Source organism: Mauremys reevesii, linkage group 10, assembly GCF_016161935.1.
Source record: "Mauremys reevesii isolate NIE-2019 linkage group 10, ASM1616193v1, whole genome shotgun sequence".
Lineage (NCBI taxonomy): Eukaryota > Metazoa > Chordata > Testudines > Geoemydidae > Mauremys > Mauremys reevesii.
The window spans coordinates 11,807,740-11,822,452 of NC_052632.1; the positions used below are offsets into that span (position 1 = coordinate 11,807,740).

Here is a 14,713-nt window from a genome sequence, read left to right on the forward strand (position 1 = left end):
GGACGAAAGAAGAGAGGAGCTTCCACGTGTTAAAAGGGTATCCAGTGACTAGCACTGTGTAGTTTATAAAACAGACAAATAAGGAGTGATGGTGGAGGTAAACAAAGCAAAGTGTTGCAGAGAAAGCCAACCAGGGGCCTAATAACCCTGCACCATCCTACCAGAGCTAGAAAGCACTGACATTTAAAAAAGCAACCAATCTGAAAGAATATAAATGTATGCACTGCCGAGCCCATGGCGCAGCTTCACAAACACGATTCTCAGGAGACAACAGCCCTTGAATTTTGACTCAAAGATTTATAGTGCATCAGTCACCATAAGCCATGGTATCAGGAGGACTGTGTGGTTATGTGGCTGCAACTGCAACAGCATCACAAATAGTAGCTAAGACCAGGGAAGAGATGCGAGAACTCCCTGTTCTATACAGACTCTTCCTCCCAAGGGAGCACATTTCAGATCTTACCTCCTCTTCCTGGGATCTTTTTTTGTGAGCCATTTTGTAGAGTTTGTGCAATTTTCTAGCATCAAATTCTGTGAACTTGGACACAAATATCCACAGGTTCCTGAAGGGACATTAAGTTTTTCTATTAATTACTAAACAGCAGTTTAACTTGTCTTCCTCATTTGTACAATCTGCAAAAAACCACTGAGCTAAGGATTAGCAATTATTCCCTTCATCTGGCAGATGGCATGCGAGTACAGAGAGATTAAATGATTTGCCAAGGATTACACAGGGAGTCTATGGCAAATCTGAGAAATGAACCCAGGACACCAGAGTCCCATTTCAGTGCCTTAGCTACAAAACCATCTCTCCTTGTAAAACACTCTTCCAGCCTTTATAATCTTGGGCCTATCCTCTGCTCAGAGCACGAGCCTATGTAACAAGCAATGGGAGTTATAAAAACACCCTCATGGAAAGTGGAGAAAGAATCCCTTCCATCTTGCAAGGGAAACTGTTAAGATGATAAAAACAAAAATATTTTCAAAGAGAAAGCGCCCTGCTGCTGGACTCTAACTCAATCTCTGTTACCAGGCAAAGACCTAAAATCCAATATCCATTTCATCAGGAATGCTGTTTCTTTACTTTGTCTATTTCACTCCATCTGGGACAGGAAAAGCAGGCTTCACTCAGCTTCACCATCTCTTTTTTGGCTCTCCTGCATCAGCACAACGCTACTGTACTTCGGATCCCATCCAAAGGCTAATCAGTGGCCTAGATAACAGAAGTTAGCAGCCACCCTCCAGTGCCTATAAAGGGGCATCCTAGGCATCAACTTGCATCAGTCTGTGTGCGGACATTCACATTTCAGTTTCAAAGGAGCTTGTTTCAGTTTTGTGGACGTGTAAGGAAAGTAACTTAAGCTACGCTGATATCAGCACCTCTCCAACTGAAACGCACAGGTGTCTGCACAGAGTTTGCACCAGCTTGGCCAAACCCGTTTTTAAATTGATTTATTTTAAGCTGGTGACACTTTTTAATGTGGACGAAGCCCTAGTCTCCAAGAGGTCCAGGACAGAACGAGCCATGGTTCCTGGCACACATACCATCCCCCGGTCAGCTTTCAAGAGGGTCTTTGAAACAGACTAGGGGGAAGCACTGGGAGGGGAACATTGGAATCTGACTTCTGGGCTGTAAAACCCAGCACCTTCCATAAGCACTAAATTCACTTAAATATTCACAAACTAGCCAAAGAAAAACAAAATGGTCTGTTACCTTCTCCACAGCTTGATGTGCTCCTGGTCAGAGTAAGCTTTAAGGCACTCTGAGATGCGATCTCCAATTTTCAGGAGGCAGTTGCGAGTATGCTCCAGCTGTTCTTGCACTGTCAGTCCCTTATCTGGCTTGTCCAGTTGCTTCAGTGCCTTTTTCACTGGCCTCATCCTCTCTTTGCACTTAGGTGAGCAACACAGAGCAAAAATTAATTAATTTCATGCCTGGGTTCTACCCTCTCTGTTGACCGTCTCTCAACCAATCGCTGGGGAGAGGGGGAGGGGAATTCACTAATACCAGCTGTTAGTCATCCTTTATTTAGTTTTAAAATAAGGAGATGTCCCCCATGCAAACAGCAGACTTCGAAAGACATGCAGCATAAAGCAATGAGAGCCTGTCCTCAACATCATCCACCCACCCCTCCTCCTGGAAGTGCACAATGTGCTCTGCAAGTATTGAATATGCACTCAGTCTGATATCCTGAGGTCTAGATGCATAATCAAGGGACATGTTACTATTTATGCACTGAAGATAAAATACATAGGTTCACTATCAAAAATCACACTGACAGATAAAAAGGTTTTTTGAACTACTGCTGTTAACAAAACTGAAAGAAATTAGAGGAAACCATCATTTGTGTACGTAACAGCACTTTGCCTATAGCCAGTTTCACCCTCTCATTTTTCACTCCCGGGGGAAATCTGCACCACTGCTCAAGTGCAGAATTTATGTTCTCTGCATGTTTCTTTATTTCCCTGCAGAAAAATGACTTTCTGACAGGGAAGCAAAGGGAAGCCACAAGAGCCATCATACGACCCAACCCAGCAGTATGTTTCAGGTGCCCAGGGCAGCTGGCAGAGAGGTAAATCACTGTGGGGCAGAGGACAACCCCGATGAGCCATCTGCACCCGGATCCCCACCCTACCAAGCCCCAACCAGCTGCTTCTGGATCCCCACCCCACTGAGCCCCACTCCCCCAGCGTCTGGACCCCACACTGAGCCCCCCAACTGAGCTCTATCCCCTCACATCCAGACCCACCCCCCACCCTGCTGAGCCCCAACCACCTTCACCTGGACCCCCCTGCAGAGTCCCATTACCATTGCACCCAGAACCCCTCAACAAGCCCTTGTGCATCCAGATCCCCTCCACACCCAGATCTCCCCCTGAGCCACTTGTGCATCCAGATCCCCTCCACACCCAGACTGCCCCACACAGAACCCTCTCAACCCACACCTGGATCCCCCCACACTAAGCCCCTCCACACTTGGATCCTGCCTGGCTGAGCCTGCCTGCCCACACCTGGTGCACCTGGCACGGAGGGGCAGGGCCCTGGGGTGTTTCTGGGGCAGGCCCGGTCCTTGCGCTATGTCAGGGTTAGGTGCAGGCTCACCGCTGAGTCCAAGTGCTGGGAGGGGGGAGCTGCACTGTGATCTCCCATCTCTGTGCGGCCAGTGGCCTGTGCTCCCCAATGCCAGGCTGGAGCCTCCACATTTATTGACAAATAAAATTTGCAGAATTTTAAAATATTGTGCACAGAATTGTTAATTTTTTGGTGCAGGATTTTTAATTATTTGGCGCAGAATGCCCTCAGGAGTACTTTTTAGTCACTTTCCCATTGTTTGCGTGAGTCTTTCAGAGAACAACCAAGAAACATTTTGTTTTTATTTTTTAAATAAAAAGGGACTGGAAAAAAAAAACAAAAAAATTAGCCAGGGGCCTCCAGAGTAAATACAGTATCTGAAACTACTTCCACCTTTTCATGTTCTGTATGTATACGTATCTCCTTACTATATGTTCCATTGTATGCATCTGAAGAAGTGGGCTGTAGCCCTCGAAAGCTTATGCTCAAATAAATGTGTTAGTCTCTAAGGTGCCACAAGTACTCCTGTTCTTTTTACTTGTTTTAAAAAACGGACTGGATTTCAAGTTGATAGCACCCCCTTCAAATGCACAAGCCAGGCAGAGGAGAGTCCAGCATAAGAGACTATATTAAGTGTTGTGTTTGCAGCCAGGCTCACCAGTCTGCACCGGCGGCACATTGCTGAGTTTTCATTTACACAGCTTGGAAAGCACTTACAGTGGAACTTACTACAACAACTCAGTGAGCAAATGTGGATCTACAGGACATACAAAAGTTACTCTAGGGTGGCCTCAATATTCTTCCAGCCCAGGAATAACCTTGGTTGCTGAGGGAAAGAGTCTGCCACACACTGCTACAGGGTCACAACATTTGGCTATGACGGTCAAGGCAGCTGTGGGAACGGAAAGCTTTAGTTTGAAATAAGAGGGTGCTACAGTGAATTAGGGTGTTGTGCTGCCTCTGCTATGCCCACTTCTGTCGTGTTCCCAACAGAGAGATGAAATGAGAGCATGCATTACCAGTGCAACTAAGTGGCACAGAATCTAGAGAGGAGATATTCCAAACCTGTTTTTAATACTGTGCTTGTTTTCGGGAGGATGGCTCCCTAAGGAGGCCTTGATGTTTCTCCCATTTGAGGTCCCACGTCAGAGCCACCATCCTTTCAGCCAAGGAGAAGTCCTGTCTGGGACTCCTTTTGCCACTTGTCCATAGTGCTCTCAAATTAGCTGCAGGGGATCACTGTTAAGCAATGTGAAGTGCACCTTTCCTTCCAGGAGTGGAGTGTACTGAGTCCATAGAATCCCCAAGGGCTGCTTGCTTAGCAGTGGGGTCCAGGTTAGGGTAGTTAGTGCTGCTCAAACCCGGGCACTTAGGCAAACGAAGCCGCAGATATTCATAACTTACAGTGGTGTTAGTGTGCCAGGAAACCCCAGAGCTCCCACTTTGTGCCCTTGTCTCCAGAAGAAGATACTCACTATGCTGAACGTTTCCTGGTCCAGGTCATCATCCTCATCTTCTCCAATGGGGATGGGCTCACTCCCTGCTGTAATGTGGACAGGACCTTGAGATCGCTTCCCTTTGCTTCCAGACTTGGTCTCGCTACCTTTGGCCTTGAAAAGAACAAACAGCCCTTTGACAGTGAGCCGAACCTGGGGATTCTGCATGGCCCACCGCGAGATCCTCTGTGACGACTACCATTGGCAATTAATAAATGGTATGCCCCTCTGCAGCATCTTCCTCCCAAAGCTCTTCAAGTGCTTTAGAGCCATGAATGAAGAGTCACATCACACCCGAGAGAGGAAACTGGAGCACAGACACACCTGGGCCAACGTTTTCAGAAGTGGCACCGGTGATTTGGGGTCGGCACACAGGGAGAGGCTAAACCCGCCTGTGAGGGACTGCACTGGAGAATTAGGGTCACACAGTGGGTGCGTATCCTCTGGGACCCCCGACATGGCCTGATATTCAGAAGGGCCTGAAATTCCACTATAAGTCAGAGCCTCTGGAAATCAATCCCAACATTGGGCACCCCAAATCACTGACTGCTAGTGAACATGTTGAGCTGCCCAAGCTTGCCCAGGAAATTGGTGCAAGAGCTGTCAACAGAACCGAAGTCTCAAAGCAACTGATCCTGAGCTTCAGCCTCAGAAACTCTCATTTCTCCCTTATTCCTATTAACAGCTGAAGGCCATGCCGCATTTCACTGGGAAGGGGACTTCCCCTAGATTTGAATAAGGTCTCAGCTTTGACTTAGGACTGCAGTGTCATAATACACTAGCATTTGGTATAGACCTCAAGTACCCCAAGTCATTACTACGGAGCCTTTCACCTGTGCCTAGTCTGAATCCAGCCCATGGCAGCAGTGACCCAATGTCCAAGGGGCAACTAAGTTACATTTCCAGCATAGCCTGACACCTGTGCTGACAGAATCAATCCCTGCCAACATGGGAACAGCCAAGATGATATTTCACGGCCCCTGTGTAGGTCGGATTATTATGGACAGATTTGAAGTCCAGAGCAATTCCGACACAGCCTGCCAACACCAAGACTAATTAAACCCTTACACCCTTTGAACAATAAGCTCCAAAATCTTTTCTCTCCTTTTCTTGATGCTAGCCATTCTGGGATACTCTTCTGTTTGGGGATAGCTGTCTTTTCAAGTCAGTGTGAAAATAGCTCACTCCTTTTCACACGTTATACTTAGCTCCCAACCCACAGAATAGGTGACCTTTTCCATTCTTCACTGCAGGTATCGTTTCCCTCCTATTCAGGGTAAACCCTCACTCCAAAAAGTTCTGGAGGCTAAGAGGCAAAGAGCCCTCCCCAATGCTCACTAGTAAAGGATGCCCTTGCATTCTTTCCCATGGGGTCTTTAGGAATGTCCAATCTCATAGTGTGTCCATCTCCGCGAATATTCCCTGGAGGGACTTCATTGCCCTCTCAAACTGTTCTCCTTGACAGGTATTGGTATGTGCAGGATTCAAATCTGAAATCCTGAATGTGATCTCCAGCCTGTAACATGTTTCTAAAGGTTACATGTAAGATATTCCTGGTACCTTCTCTTTCTTATCCTTCGTTTTCTTTTTCTCTTTATCGCCTTCCTTTTCTTTCTTTGTGGTTGACTGTTTTTCCTTGTTCTCTTTGTTCTCTTTCTTCTTCTGTTTCTTTTTCACTGGGCTCTTTTCCAAGCCATCCTCCTAGGAAATCAGTCACAGGCTCAAACATCGTTCACAAAGTCAGAGCCCCTCACCTCAGACACATTTTACTCTATAAACCTATGTCCTGCAAGAGCACCTGATTCTTGCTGCTCATTCAAACTTTTCCTAGCTCCGATTAACCTAAGCAAGTCCAAAGCAGCAATCTGCCCAACCCCCACAAACCCTACCTCTAAGGTTATTCCATCAAACCAGCATCATTCTGCAGCCTACCATCAAACTGCAGCTACATATAACACTCCCTAATTTAATTTAGCTAGTCAGTAGGCTCAGCTCTTCAAGGTAGATACTGATCAGAAGCATTAAGAAACCTTTAAGTCATGTGCAGAGCGACCCAAAGAGAGGGTTTCTCCAAGATCAAAATTATCTTGGTAAACTCTGGCTTCACCAATGGCAGGTTTTCTGAGGAGGATGGTCTCCAAGCCAACAAAGGCTGAAAGTGGCCCATTTTGGGGCCCATCCACAATGCTCTGAGCACTGGCTTAATGAGGTGGGTGGAGAAGGCCTCACCACCTCCTATGTTCCCAAGTAACTCAACATGCTTCCAGTGCAGAGCTGCCAGGCCCCTATTTCAGTTTAATGCTCTGCAGCTCCCCTAGTGGTTGTTTGGTGAAGCTGCAACAGGTGCTTTTCAGGTGTAGTTTCTGAAGCACCATCACAGTTCAAGCAGCTTTGTAAAAGCCCCCTCCACCTGGGTCAACACACCTTGACTTCACCCTCTTCTGACTGATTGTCTGAGTGCCGAGGAGAGGACAGGTCATTTCCATGCTCATCTTTGACTTTGGGAGCTTTGTTCTCTTTCTTTACGCGTGGTTTCCTCTTCTTCAGTTTGGTCTGGGGAAAAAGAGAAACCAGTTAGGGCCTGAAAACCACTTCCTGAAACAGAAACACCATCTGTCTTCCTCTAAGCAGTAGGAGTCCGTTTGGAGCACTAGAAGATCCAATGGGCCATGGGAAATGACACCGAGCCACTAACTAGAATTACGACCTCCATCAGAGGGTCCCATTTTGGCTAGCAAGAGGAAATCCATCCGAGGTTTGAAGGCTCAAAGGACTATTTTGAACACACAGAAAATTAGTACAAGTGAATTGCTGGCACCAAGCAGCCTGGTGACGGGGCAAATGAAGGAGAGCTGGTGCCTGCTGCCAGAGGGTATTTAATGTGACACCCACATTGCAGTATCCAGGAGGAAGAATGCTGGGATAAAAAGAGTTTTATTCTGGGTACATTCTCTATCTCCACAACTCCAACACTCCTTGCTAGTTGGGGCATTCAGCATCCAACCCTATGGAAGTCATAATTTTTCATAAAATCTGTGCACATCTCTTTAGAGTTCACTTCTGCTTCTGACAAATGACTTGGTAAAATGAGAATCATGGAATCCTATGTATGATGCGCAGTGTCTCACACATCAAGCACACTCAGCTTACAGGTAAAAAGATGCCCTTTTCTAAGTGACAGACCTGCCAAGTTAGCCTGGCCCTAGGATCTGAGAGCCAAGCCCCACCAGCTCTAGGTTCAATGGGATGAAGGGATCAGAGTACAACACAGCCACAGTCCATTCAAACAGAGAATTTCATGAGCTAGAAACGCAGGAGGTAGTTTCCTTCTAAGCAGTGTCCAATGTCCCCCCTAGGGGCACTCAGCCATCCCCTCACTCACCTCTTCCCCATCTTTCACAGTTTCCTTCTCCAGTTCTTTCTTCAGCAATTTCAGCAGATAATCAACGCGGGTCTGGAGCTGCTTTCCCTGAGGCTTCTTATCTGTCTCAACAGGTAGGATCTTAGATAAAAACAAAACACCCACATGCACCTATCAAGCCTTGAAGTGAGCAGACAAGCACTAGTAACAATCTCCTCCCCTAGCATCCAGCAAGGGAGTGAGGAAACCTCAACTTCTCAGGGGAGCTGCCTTACCCTGCTCTCCCAGGCACAAAGTCCCAGATCCTCAAAGATATTTAGGTGGCTAACTCCCGTTAAGTTCAATGGGAGTCAGGTGCCTAAACCCACACGAGGATCTAGGCCAAGGAGCTCCCTAAAAGTCTCCTCCTTTCATAAGGCAGCATGCGGAACTCTACCAATTCGAGTGTGGGGGGAGGGTGCGCCCCCGTGCTGGTACTGAAGTGACAGGACATGTGTGACCACAGTCTGGTAAGAACTTCAATTGCTGCTACCTCGGATTACAGAAGAACTTCTCCAGCGAGCAAGCAAACTCGCTGCAAAATACATCAAGAAGCCTGTGTTGCAACAGACACTTTGCTCCCTTGTTTTGACAAGCCGAATTTGTTTATGATATCATTTTACAGTAGGCTAGTACTGCGTAGCATATTTGGTAAAAGTAAAGAATCATTCGTAACTTGAGAAAAAAGCTATTTCTGTAAAGTTGATTTCACTGGTTTGTGTCTTACTAAACAGATAAAAATGGAGCTCTGCTATCGCTGTTTTCTTTAAACAACTAACTGGTCTGACTGTAATTTACATAGAGCAATGACTCAGCCAGGGCATTTGTGTTGTGAAGTGAGGTGAAGCTGCTGTCTTTGGGGTAAGAATCACCAGCACAGTGCGTTAGCAGAGGGAGAATTAGAGGGGCTCCCCTGTACCACCACTGTGAGGAAGAGATTCCCACGACTGTTTCAGTTTTAAAATGCTATTCTGAGCATCACACCTGAGGGTGCTCATTCATGCCAGGACACGACCTGATTTTTGCTAACAACATCAGCAGTGACACTGTCTGAGCTCAGCATTAACTATGGGGGAAACCTAACACAACCAGCATCAATACATTGGGAATGCAGCATTCCAGAGAGATCATGGTCATTGTTTTCCTTGTTGTTATCATTCTTTTAAGTGTGTACCAATATAAACATCCATTTTTGAGGAAGCAAACGTTCTCCCTGAGCCCCGGAACTAAAGCGAGCAACACATGAAGACCTACCTTATCAGTTAACTTCAGTTCTGGGTCCGTTTTAATTAGCTCCCAGTTTCCATAGCCGTGTTCATAAATTCCCAGCAATAAACGAGAATCATCCTCCACTCCCCAGTCTACATCAAAATGAGCAGCTTTGACGCGGCAGGTCAGGCAGTACCTGAAGGCATTTCAAACACGAGAGCGGTGGTGAGGGGCTCCTTTCCAACACTGTGGTGTCAAAGCAAATCTGCAAACCCAGGCTTTCCTTTTGCCAGCCCAAAACCCCAAGCTCCTTGCACTTTCCTCCCAGTCATGCCAACTCACTTCCTCTTCTCCTCCAGGTCCGTGGGAATGGATTTGTGCAGCATTTCAAACTCTTCTTCATGCTGGATGATGGATTTCACGTTGACTTGGACACCAGAGATCTTGAGGGTAGGACCCCTCCTTTTCCCAGGCCCTTTCCCTGTTCAACAGCAACAAACATTTCAGCTCAAAGCACTTCGACAGAATGAAAGAGATGCTGGAAAAGGCTCAGATACATTCGAGAGCTTTATATTCCTCCCGTCATCCTCTGTTTACATCTAGGGCTGGCTGCTAACGCTCGGGTAGATTCTGAAAAGTAGGCTCTGCTTTCTGAGAGCAGTAGGGAGTGATTCGTTACACTCCAAGCCCCTTCCCAAGTCATTTTCTTAATTACAAATAGATCAACAACACTGGAGTTCAGCCACTTTAGCAGCTCAGTTCAGCCAAGGTCACGCAGAGACTTAATGGCAGAGTTGGCAATAACACCCACGTCTCCAGATTCCCTGTCTCCTGTGCCAGCCACCAGACCACCCTGCTTCCTAGAAAGCTAGAGCATGCAGAGGCAACACACAGGGCTGGATGTTCCTCAGGGTATTTACCCAGTGCTATGGAGGCACTCACTGGCTCAGAGGACCGATAACTGCAGGTACAGGTATTGTGTAGGGTACATGCTATTGGTTTGATTCCAGCCCAGGAAGCAATCCAGTCTGCTGGCTACTCCATAACCCAACATGAAACGAGTTGGTGGTCGTAGCCCATGCCTTAGAAATCCCATGTCCACCAGACGCTAACGGTTCAAAATGACACCCTTCAGTCAGAGCAGAAGACTCACAGCTTGGAGGCTGGAATAGCTTTCTCATTCTTAAAGGTAGCTCCCTCCAGCTCACTAGCAGAGGCAGCATGGGTGAAGTTTATACTGTTCTTTGGCTAACAGACTACAACCTCCAGTGCTGCCAATCCGGTGTCCCATCTCACCCAGAATGGGGATGGTTCCCCATCAGCACGTTGGCCCAACACCACCAAGAGGTTAATGAAATTAGCACCCGCCCCTTTCACTTACCCTCACCGGGGTTTTCTTTCAGCTGCTCCTCGTATTCCTGCATTGCCGACACACAGCTGTTGTGAATAAGTTCCCCTAGACGTTTCAGATCAGCTATGGACTTGTCCACCAGCTCTGCATCGCGAGCAATGCACTCCAGCCTGAGAGGGAAGAAAGAATCAGACTCAACACCTGGCTGATGGTGCTGCTCAGAGACACAGTGCCTAGCCTGTCTGCTTCTTTCAGGTGTCTGAAGCTTCCCAGATCAAGCATATCACGTTCAATAGTATTTGCACTGCTGGGCATGGAAATACTTTTTTCAGGAACTGGGATTTTTGTCTGTGTGTTAACTTCAGCTCCCCGCTACCTAGGAGAACCAACACATCTATGCCTCTGAGCTGATCTCTTTTCTTGGGACTCCTCAGGTTGCTGATCCTTTTCTTGCCAGGTAAATAATGGTTTTAAGAACACCTGGAGCAAGACCCATGTTAAGCTTTGGTACCTGAGAGTTGCAGGATACCGCAAGAAGCAGGTGATCGCATAGCAGGGGACTAGACTGGGACAGGGCTGCTTTGCAGAAGATGACACCATATGTACCCTGCTCCTGCAGTGTTGCGTAATGCACTGGGCATGCGCAGGGGAAGAGGGGGCCTTCATCTGAAACACCCGCCAGTGGCTATCGTCTGAGACAAGATGGACCACCTGGCCATTCCTGTATCTCCAATGGCAGCACTTGCACACCATTCACCCTGAATATGACAGAGCAGTCAGGCTTTGCCCCAAGGAAGAAGCCTATGCCATACTTGATGCCTGTCAGTTAATTGTGCCTGGGGTAGAGCAGTGCACAGAGATCTTCATGTGGCTATTTGTGTCTCCTGTTTACTAGTGCAGCATTCAGAACTACAACTAGCCTATATGCCATTGTTCTCGGGATCAGAGCCAGTTTGCACATACCGTTCGAGTGGAAACCCAAACTTCTTATAAGCCTTGATAAATCTAAGCAAAAAAAGAAAAGCAAAACAATCTCAGTAAAAAGGGTCCTAAATTACAGGTGTATTTAAAAACATGGTGATACATTTAATTGGCTCATCCCCTTTGTCAATTCAGTATTTCACGTCCAAGGTCTAAGTCGCTCCCAGGGCTGTTGTGAGTTTTAATTCATTAGAGTTTGCAAAGAGCTTTGAGCTCCATTGGAGAAGGGCAGAGGATGACTCTTAACCCTGAGCGCCTGTCATTGCAAAAATAAATAAATAAATAAAAAGATAGGGGGATGGGGAGGGTCATAATTTTAGTAAATTACTGATGGAGGCTCAGTTTAAAAACCAGCAACTCAAAGATGAAGGGAAGTTGGTTAAAGCTCAAGAAATCCTCTTTCCCATCTCTGGGCTAACCTCCGGACACAGCCGTAGGATGCAGGCGCTTTGCAGAGACTGAAGAGATTAGAGGAAGTTCTATCTTGGAGATGGCAAGGACAAAAACTGGCTTGGAATTGCACGCGTCAGCTGATCTGAGAAACGTGATGCTGGGGGAAGGGGAAACTTCACTACTCTGACTGACGGCACTAACTCTTTTAGGGCTCCTATTTTTTCCCAAATATATCAACATTTGCTTTTTGTTTACATTTAAACTGCCAGGAAACTTCTTCTTTCAGGTGAATTTGGTGCTCCTGAGCGAAGCCAGTGGGACAGCACAAAGACAGAAGTCCTTGGTTTCTCCATGGACTGACTACCAGCCGTTGAGGCCTCCCACACACCCCCTTTAGCCATGTACCTTAATGCTGAATTCGATGGACCCACTCAGTCCACCAGAGATTACTGATGGAGGCTGACAATTTCAGGAGCAACTTTTGTGAAACACAGGCCCATGTCTCACTAAAACCAGACTAAAGAGCGTCAGCTCGTTTCACACAGGCCTAGAAAGGCCATCGGCAGGTGGCAAAGCTAACAATATAAAAGTTCAGAGAATGGCTGGAGCCAGTAAAGCCTGATTTCTCCCCTAATTCTTCTGTTACAACACTAATACTAAGTGAATAAAGCACCAGGAGTCCTGCCACTGTCATTTAGAACTGATTAAATGTCCACGGCACAACAGCATGAGCATGGAAGATCCCCAAGAAATGGAGGTTTTGGGGAGCCAATAGCCCCAGTCCAGCAGAGCACTTCTTCACTTGCTTAACTTTAATCATGTAAACCAGGGGTGAGCAAACTTTTTGGTCCGAGGGCCACATCGGGGTTGCAAAACTGTATGGAGGGCCAGGTAGGGACGGCTGTGCCTCCCCAAACAGCCTGCCCCCTATCTGCCCCCTCCCATTTCCCTCCGACTACCCCTCTCAGAACCCCCCGACCCATCCAACCCCCCCACCAAGCTCCTTGTCCCCTGACCGCCCCCTCCTGGGACCCCTCGCCCCTTATCCAACCCCCCAGGACCCCACCCCTATCCAACCCCCCCCGCTCCCTGACTGCCCCAATCCCTATCCACACCCCCACCCCGACAGGCCCCCCGGGACGCCTACGCTTATCCAACCCTCATTCCCCGCCCCCAGAACCTCCGCCCAATCCAACCGCCCCCTGCTCTGTCCCCTGACTGCCCCTTAATCCAACCCCCCCGCTACCCTCCCCCTTCCCATGCAGCTCAGAACAGCATGTCTGGCAGCCGTGCCGCCTGGCCAGAGCCAGACACGCTGCCGCGTTGCCCTGCAGGAGCTCGCAGCCCCGCTGCCCAGAGCGCTGCCAGCGCGGCGGTGTAGCTGCAGGGAAGGGGGGCCAGCGGGGGAGGGGCCAGGGTTAGCTTCCCCGGCCAGGAGCTCAAGGGCCAGGCAGGACGGTCCCGCGGGCCATAGTTTGCCCACCTCCGATGCAAACAGTCGATATGACCTGACTTCACTGGGACCAGCCACGGGCTTACGGTTATGCAGGTGCTGACGTGCTTTGCTGGAGCAGGGCCCTACCCTAGCTGTGTCGGTGTCTGCGCAGAATTTCCGAACGTGCTCATCTAACAGTCTCCTGGGCTCAGCACTGACCTCCTGATTTCAGCATCAGTAAATCCTTCCACCGTGTCTTTCCTAACGCTCCGCGGGCGCCCCCGGCGCTTCGGCCTTTTATCGTCGTCAGTATCGTCCGTCTCACTCTCTGATCCAGATGACCTGTGTATCCTTCGCTTTGATTCAGCATCAGAATCACTGTCATTTGCCTGAGCCTGAACGAGCCAGAAGGACAGCACTAGGGTAACAAGGGCTAATTTGCAACCTCCTTCAACTCCGCCCTAGTAGCGTGGGCTGGCAATGCAAATGCAGAACCTCTTGGTGCTTATTCTGAAGTAAGGCCAATCAGATCAACATCGGCATCATCCCATTTTAGAGAAACCTCCCTTTTTTCCTCCCTTGAAGTGCCTGAATGCCCAAGACCCCAGTGTATTTGCTCATCCCCTTTTGACAGATTTCCAGACAATGCTAAGCTCCACATTTGGAGCACGCAAATGAAGCATGGGTTCCAGGTCCTAGCGGAGTTTTCTCGCACAGCCCTATTGCTAGAGGATTTGAATGCATCATAGCACCTAGACCGGGGTGGCCAAGCTTACTGACCCTCCGAGCTGCATACCACAATCTTCAGAAGTTCGACTGCTGGGGCTCGAGGCTTCTGCCCCGCGGGAAGCATCTGCCAGGGCTTAGCCCCAAGCCTTGGCAGGTGCGCCCCGTGTGGCTGAAGTCCCGAGGCCCCCTCCTTCACTGGTTAGAAGCCCCTATCCCACCACCCTGCTGCAAGGCAGAGGTCCCGAGTTCTCCCCTTCCCCCAGTCTCGTAGGTGGAGAAGGGGGGACATGAGGGGCTCCGCAAGCCACACTCACTGTAAAAGAGCCACACGTGGCTCACGAGCCACTGTTTGGCCACACCTGACCTAGACAGTTAACCTGGAAAGGGTACTGCCTCTTCTGGGTGTGAAGGGACAGGTTAGGTTTAAGCATTAGCAGCATGGTGAAGTGTGAAGCTTAGTGAGGAGATGGGAGAAAAAGATCCAGGAAATGACCTATGAGGCAACCAAACACCAACTCCAGTCTAGTCCCCACCACTCAGTTGGCTATTTTCCCCTGTGCTTCAATCTGTTACTGACACCGGGTTTCAGTATTTATTGTTTTTAAATAAAGCGCAAGTGGAGTTAGAAACACCACTACCAAATTCAC

The 14,713-nt window shown here is 48.3% G+C and overlaps 1 protein-coding gene across 9 annotated transcripts in view; it reads right to left on the reverse strand.

Annotated features, from left to right (window-relative positions):
- CHD2 (chromodomain helicase DNA binding protein 2) overlaps nt 1-14,713 on the reverse strand; it is an 83,491-nt gene that overhangs the window by 7,274 nt on the left and 61,504 nt on the right. For 8 of the 9 annotated variants that reach the window (XM_039490680.1, XM_039490679.1, XM_039490678.1 and 5 more), the window contains 11 exons: nt 13,557-13,732; nt 11,492-11,533; nt 10,559-10,698; nt 9,520-9,658; nt 9,223-9,373; nt 7,951-8,070; nt 6,993-7,121; nt 6,129-6,269; nt 4,548-4,682; nt 1,715-1,893; nt 464-563 (listed from right to left, as the gene is read on the reverse strand). In XM_039490680.1, coding sequence (XP_039346614.1) covers nt 464-563; nt 1,715-1,893; nt 4,548-4,682; nt 6,129-6,269; nt 6,993-7,121; nt 7,951-8,070; nt 9,223-9,373; nt 9,520-9,658; nt 10,559-10,698; nt 11,492-11,533; nt 13,557-13,732 — 1,452 coding nt within the window. The remainder of the gene's footprint in view (nt 1-463; nt 564-1,714; nt 1,894-4,547; nt 4,683-6,128; nt 6,270-6,992; nt 7,122-7,950; nt 8,071-9,222; nt 9,374-9,519; nt 9,659-10,558; nt 10,699-11,491; nt 11,534-13,556; nt 13,733-14,713) is intronic. The other variant, XM_039490681.1, reaches the window with a different exon arrangement.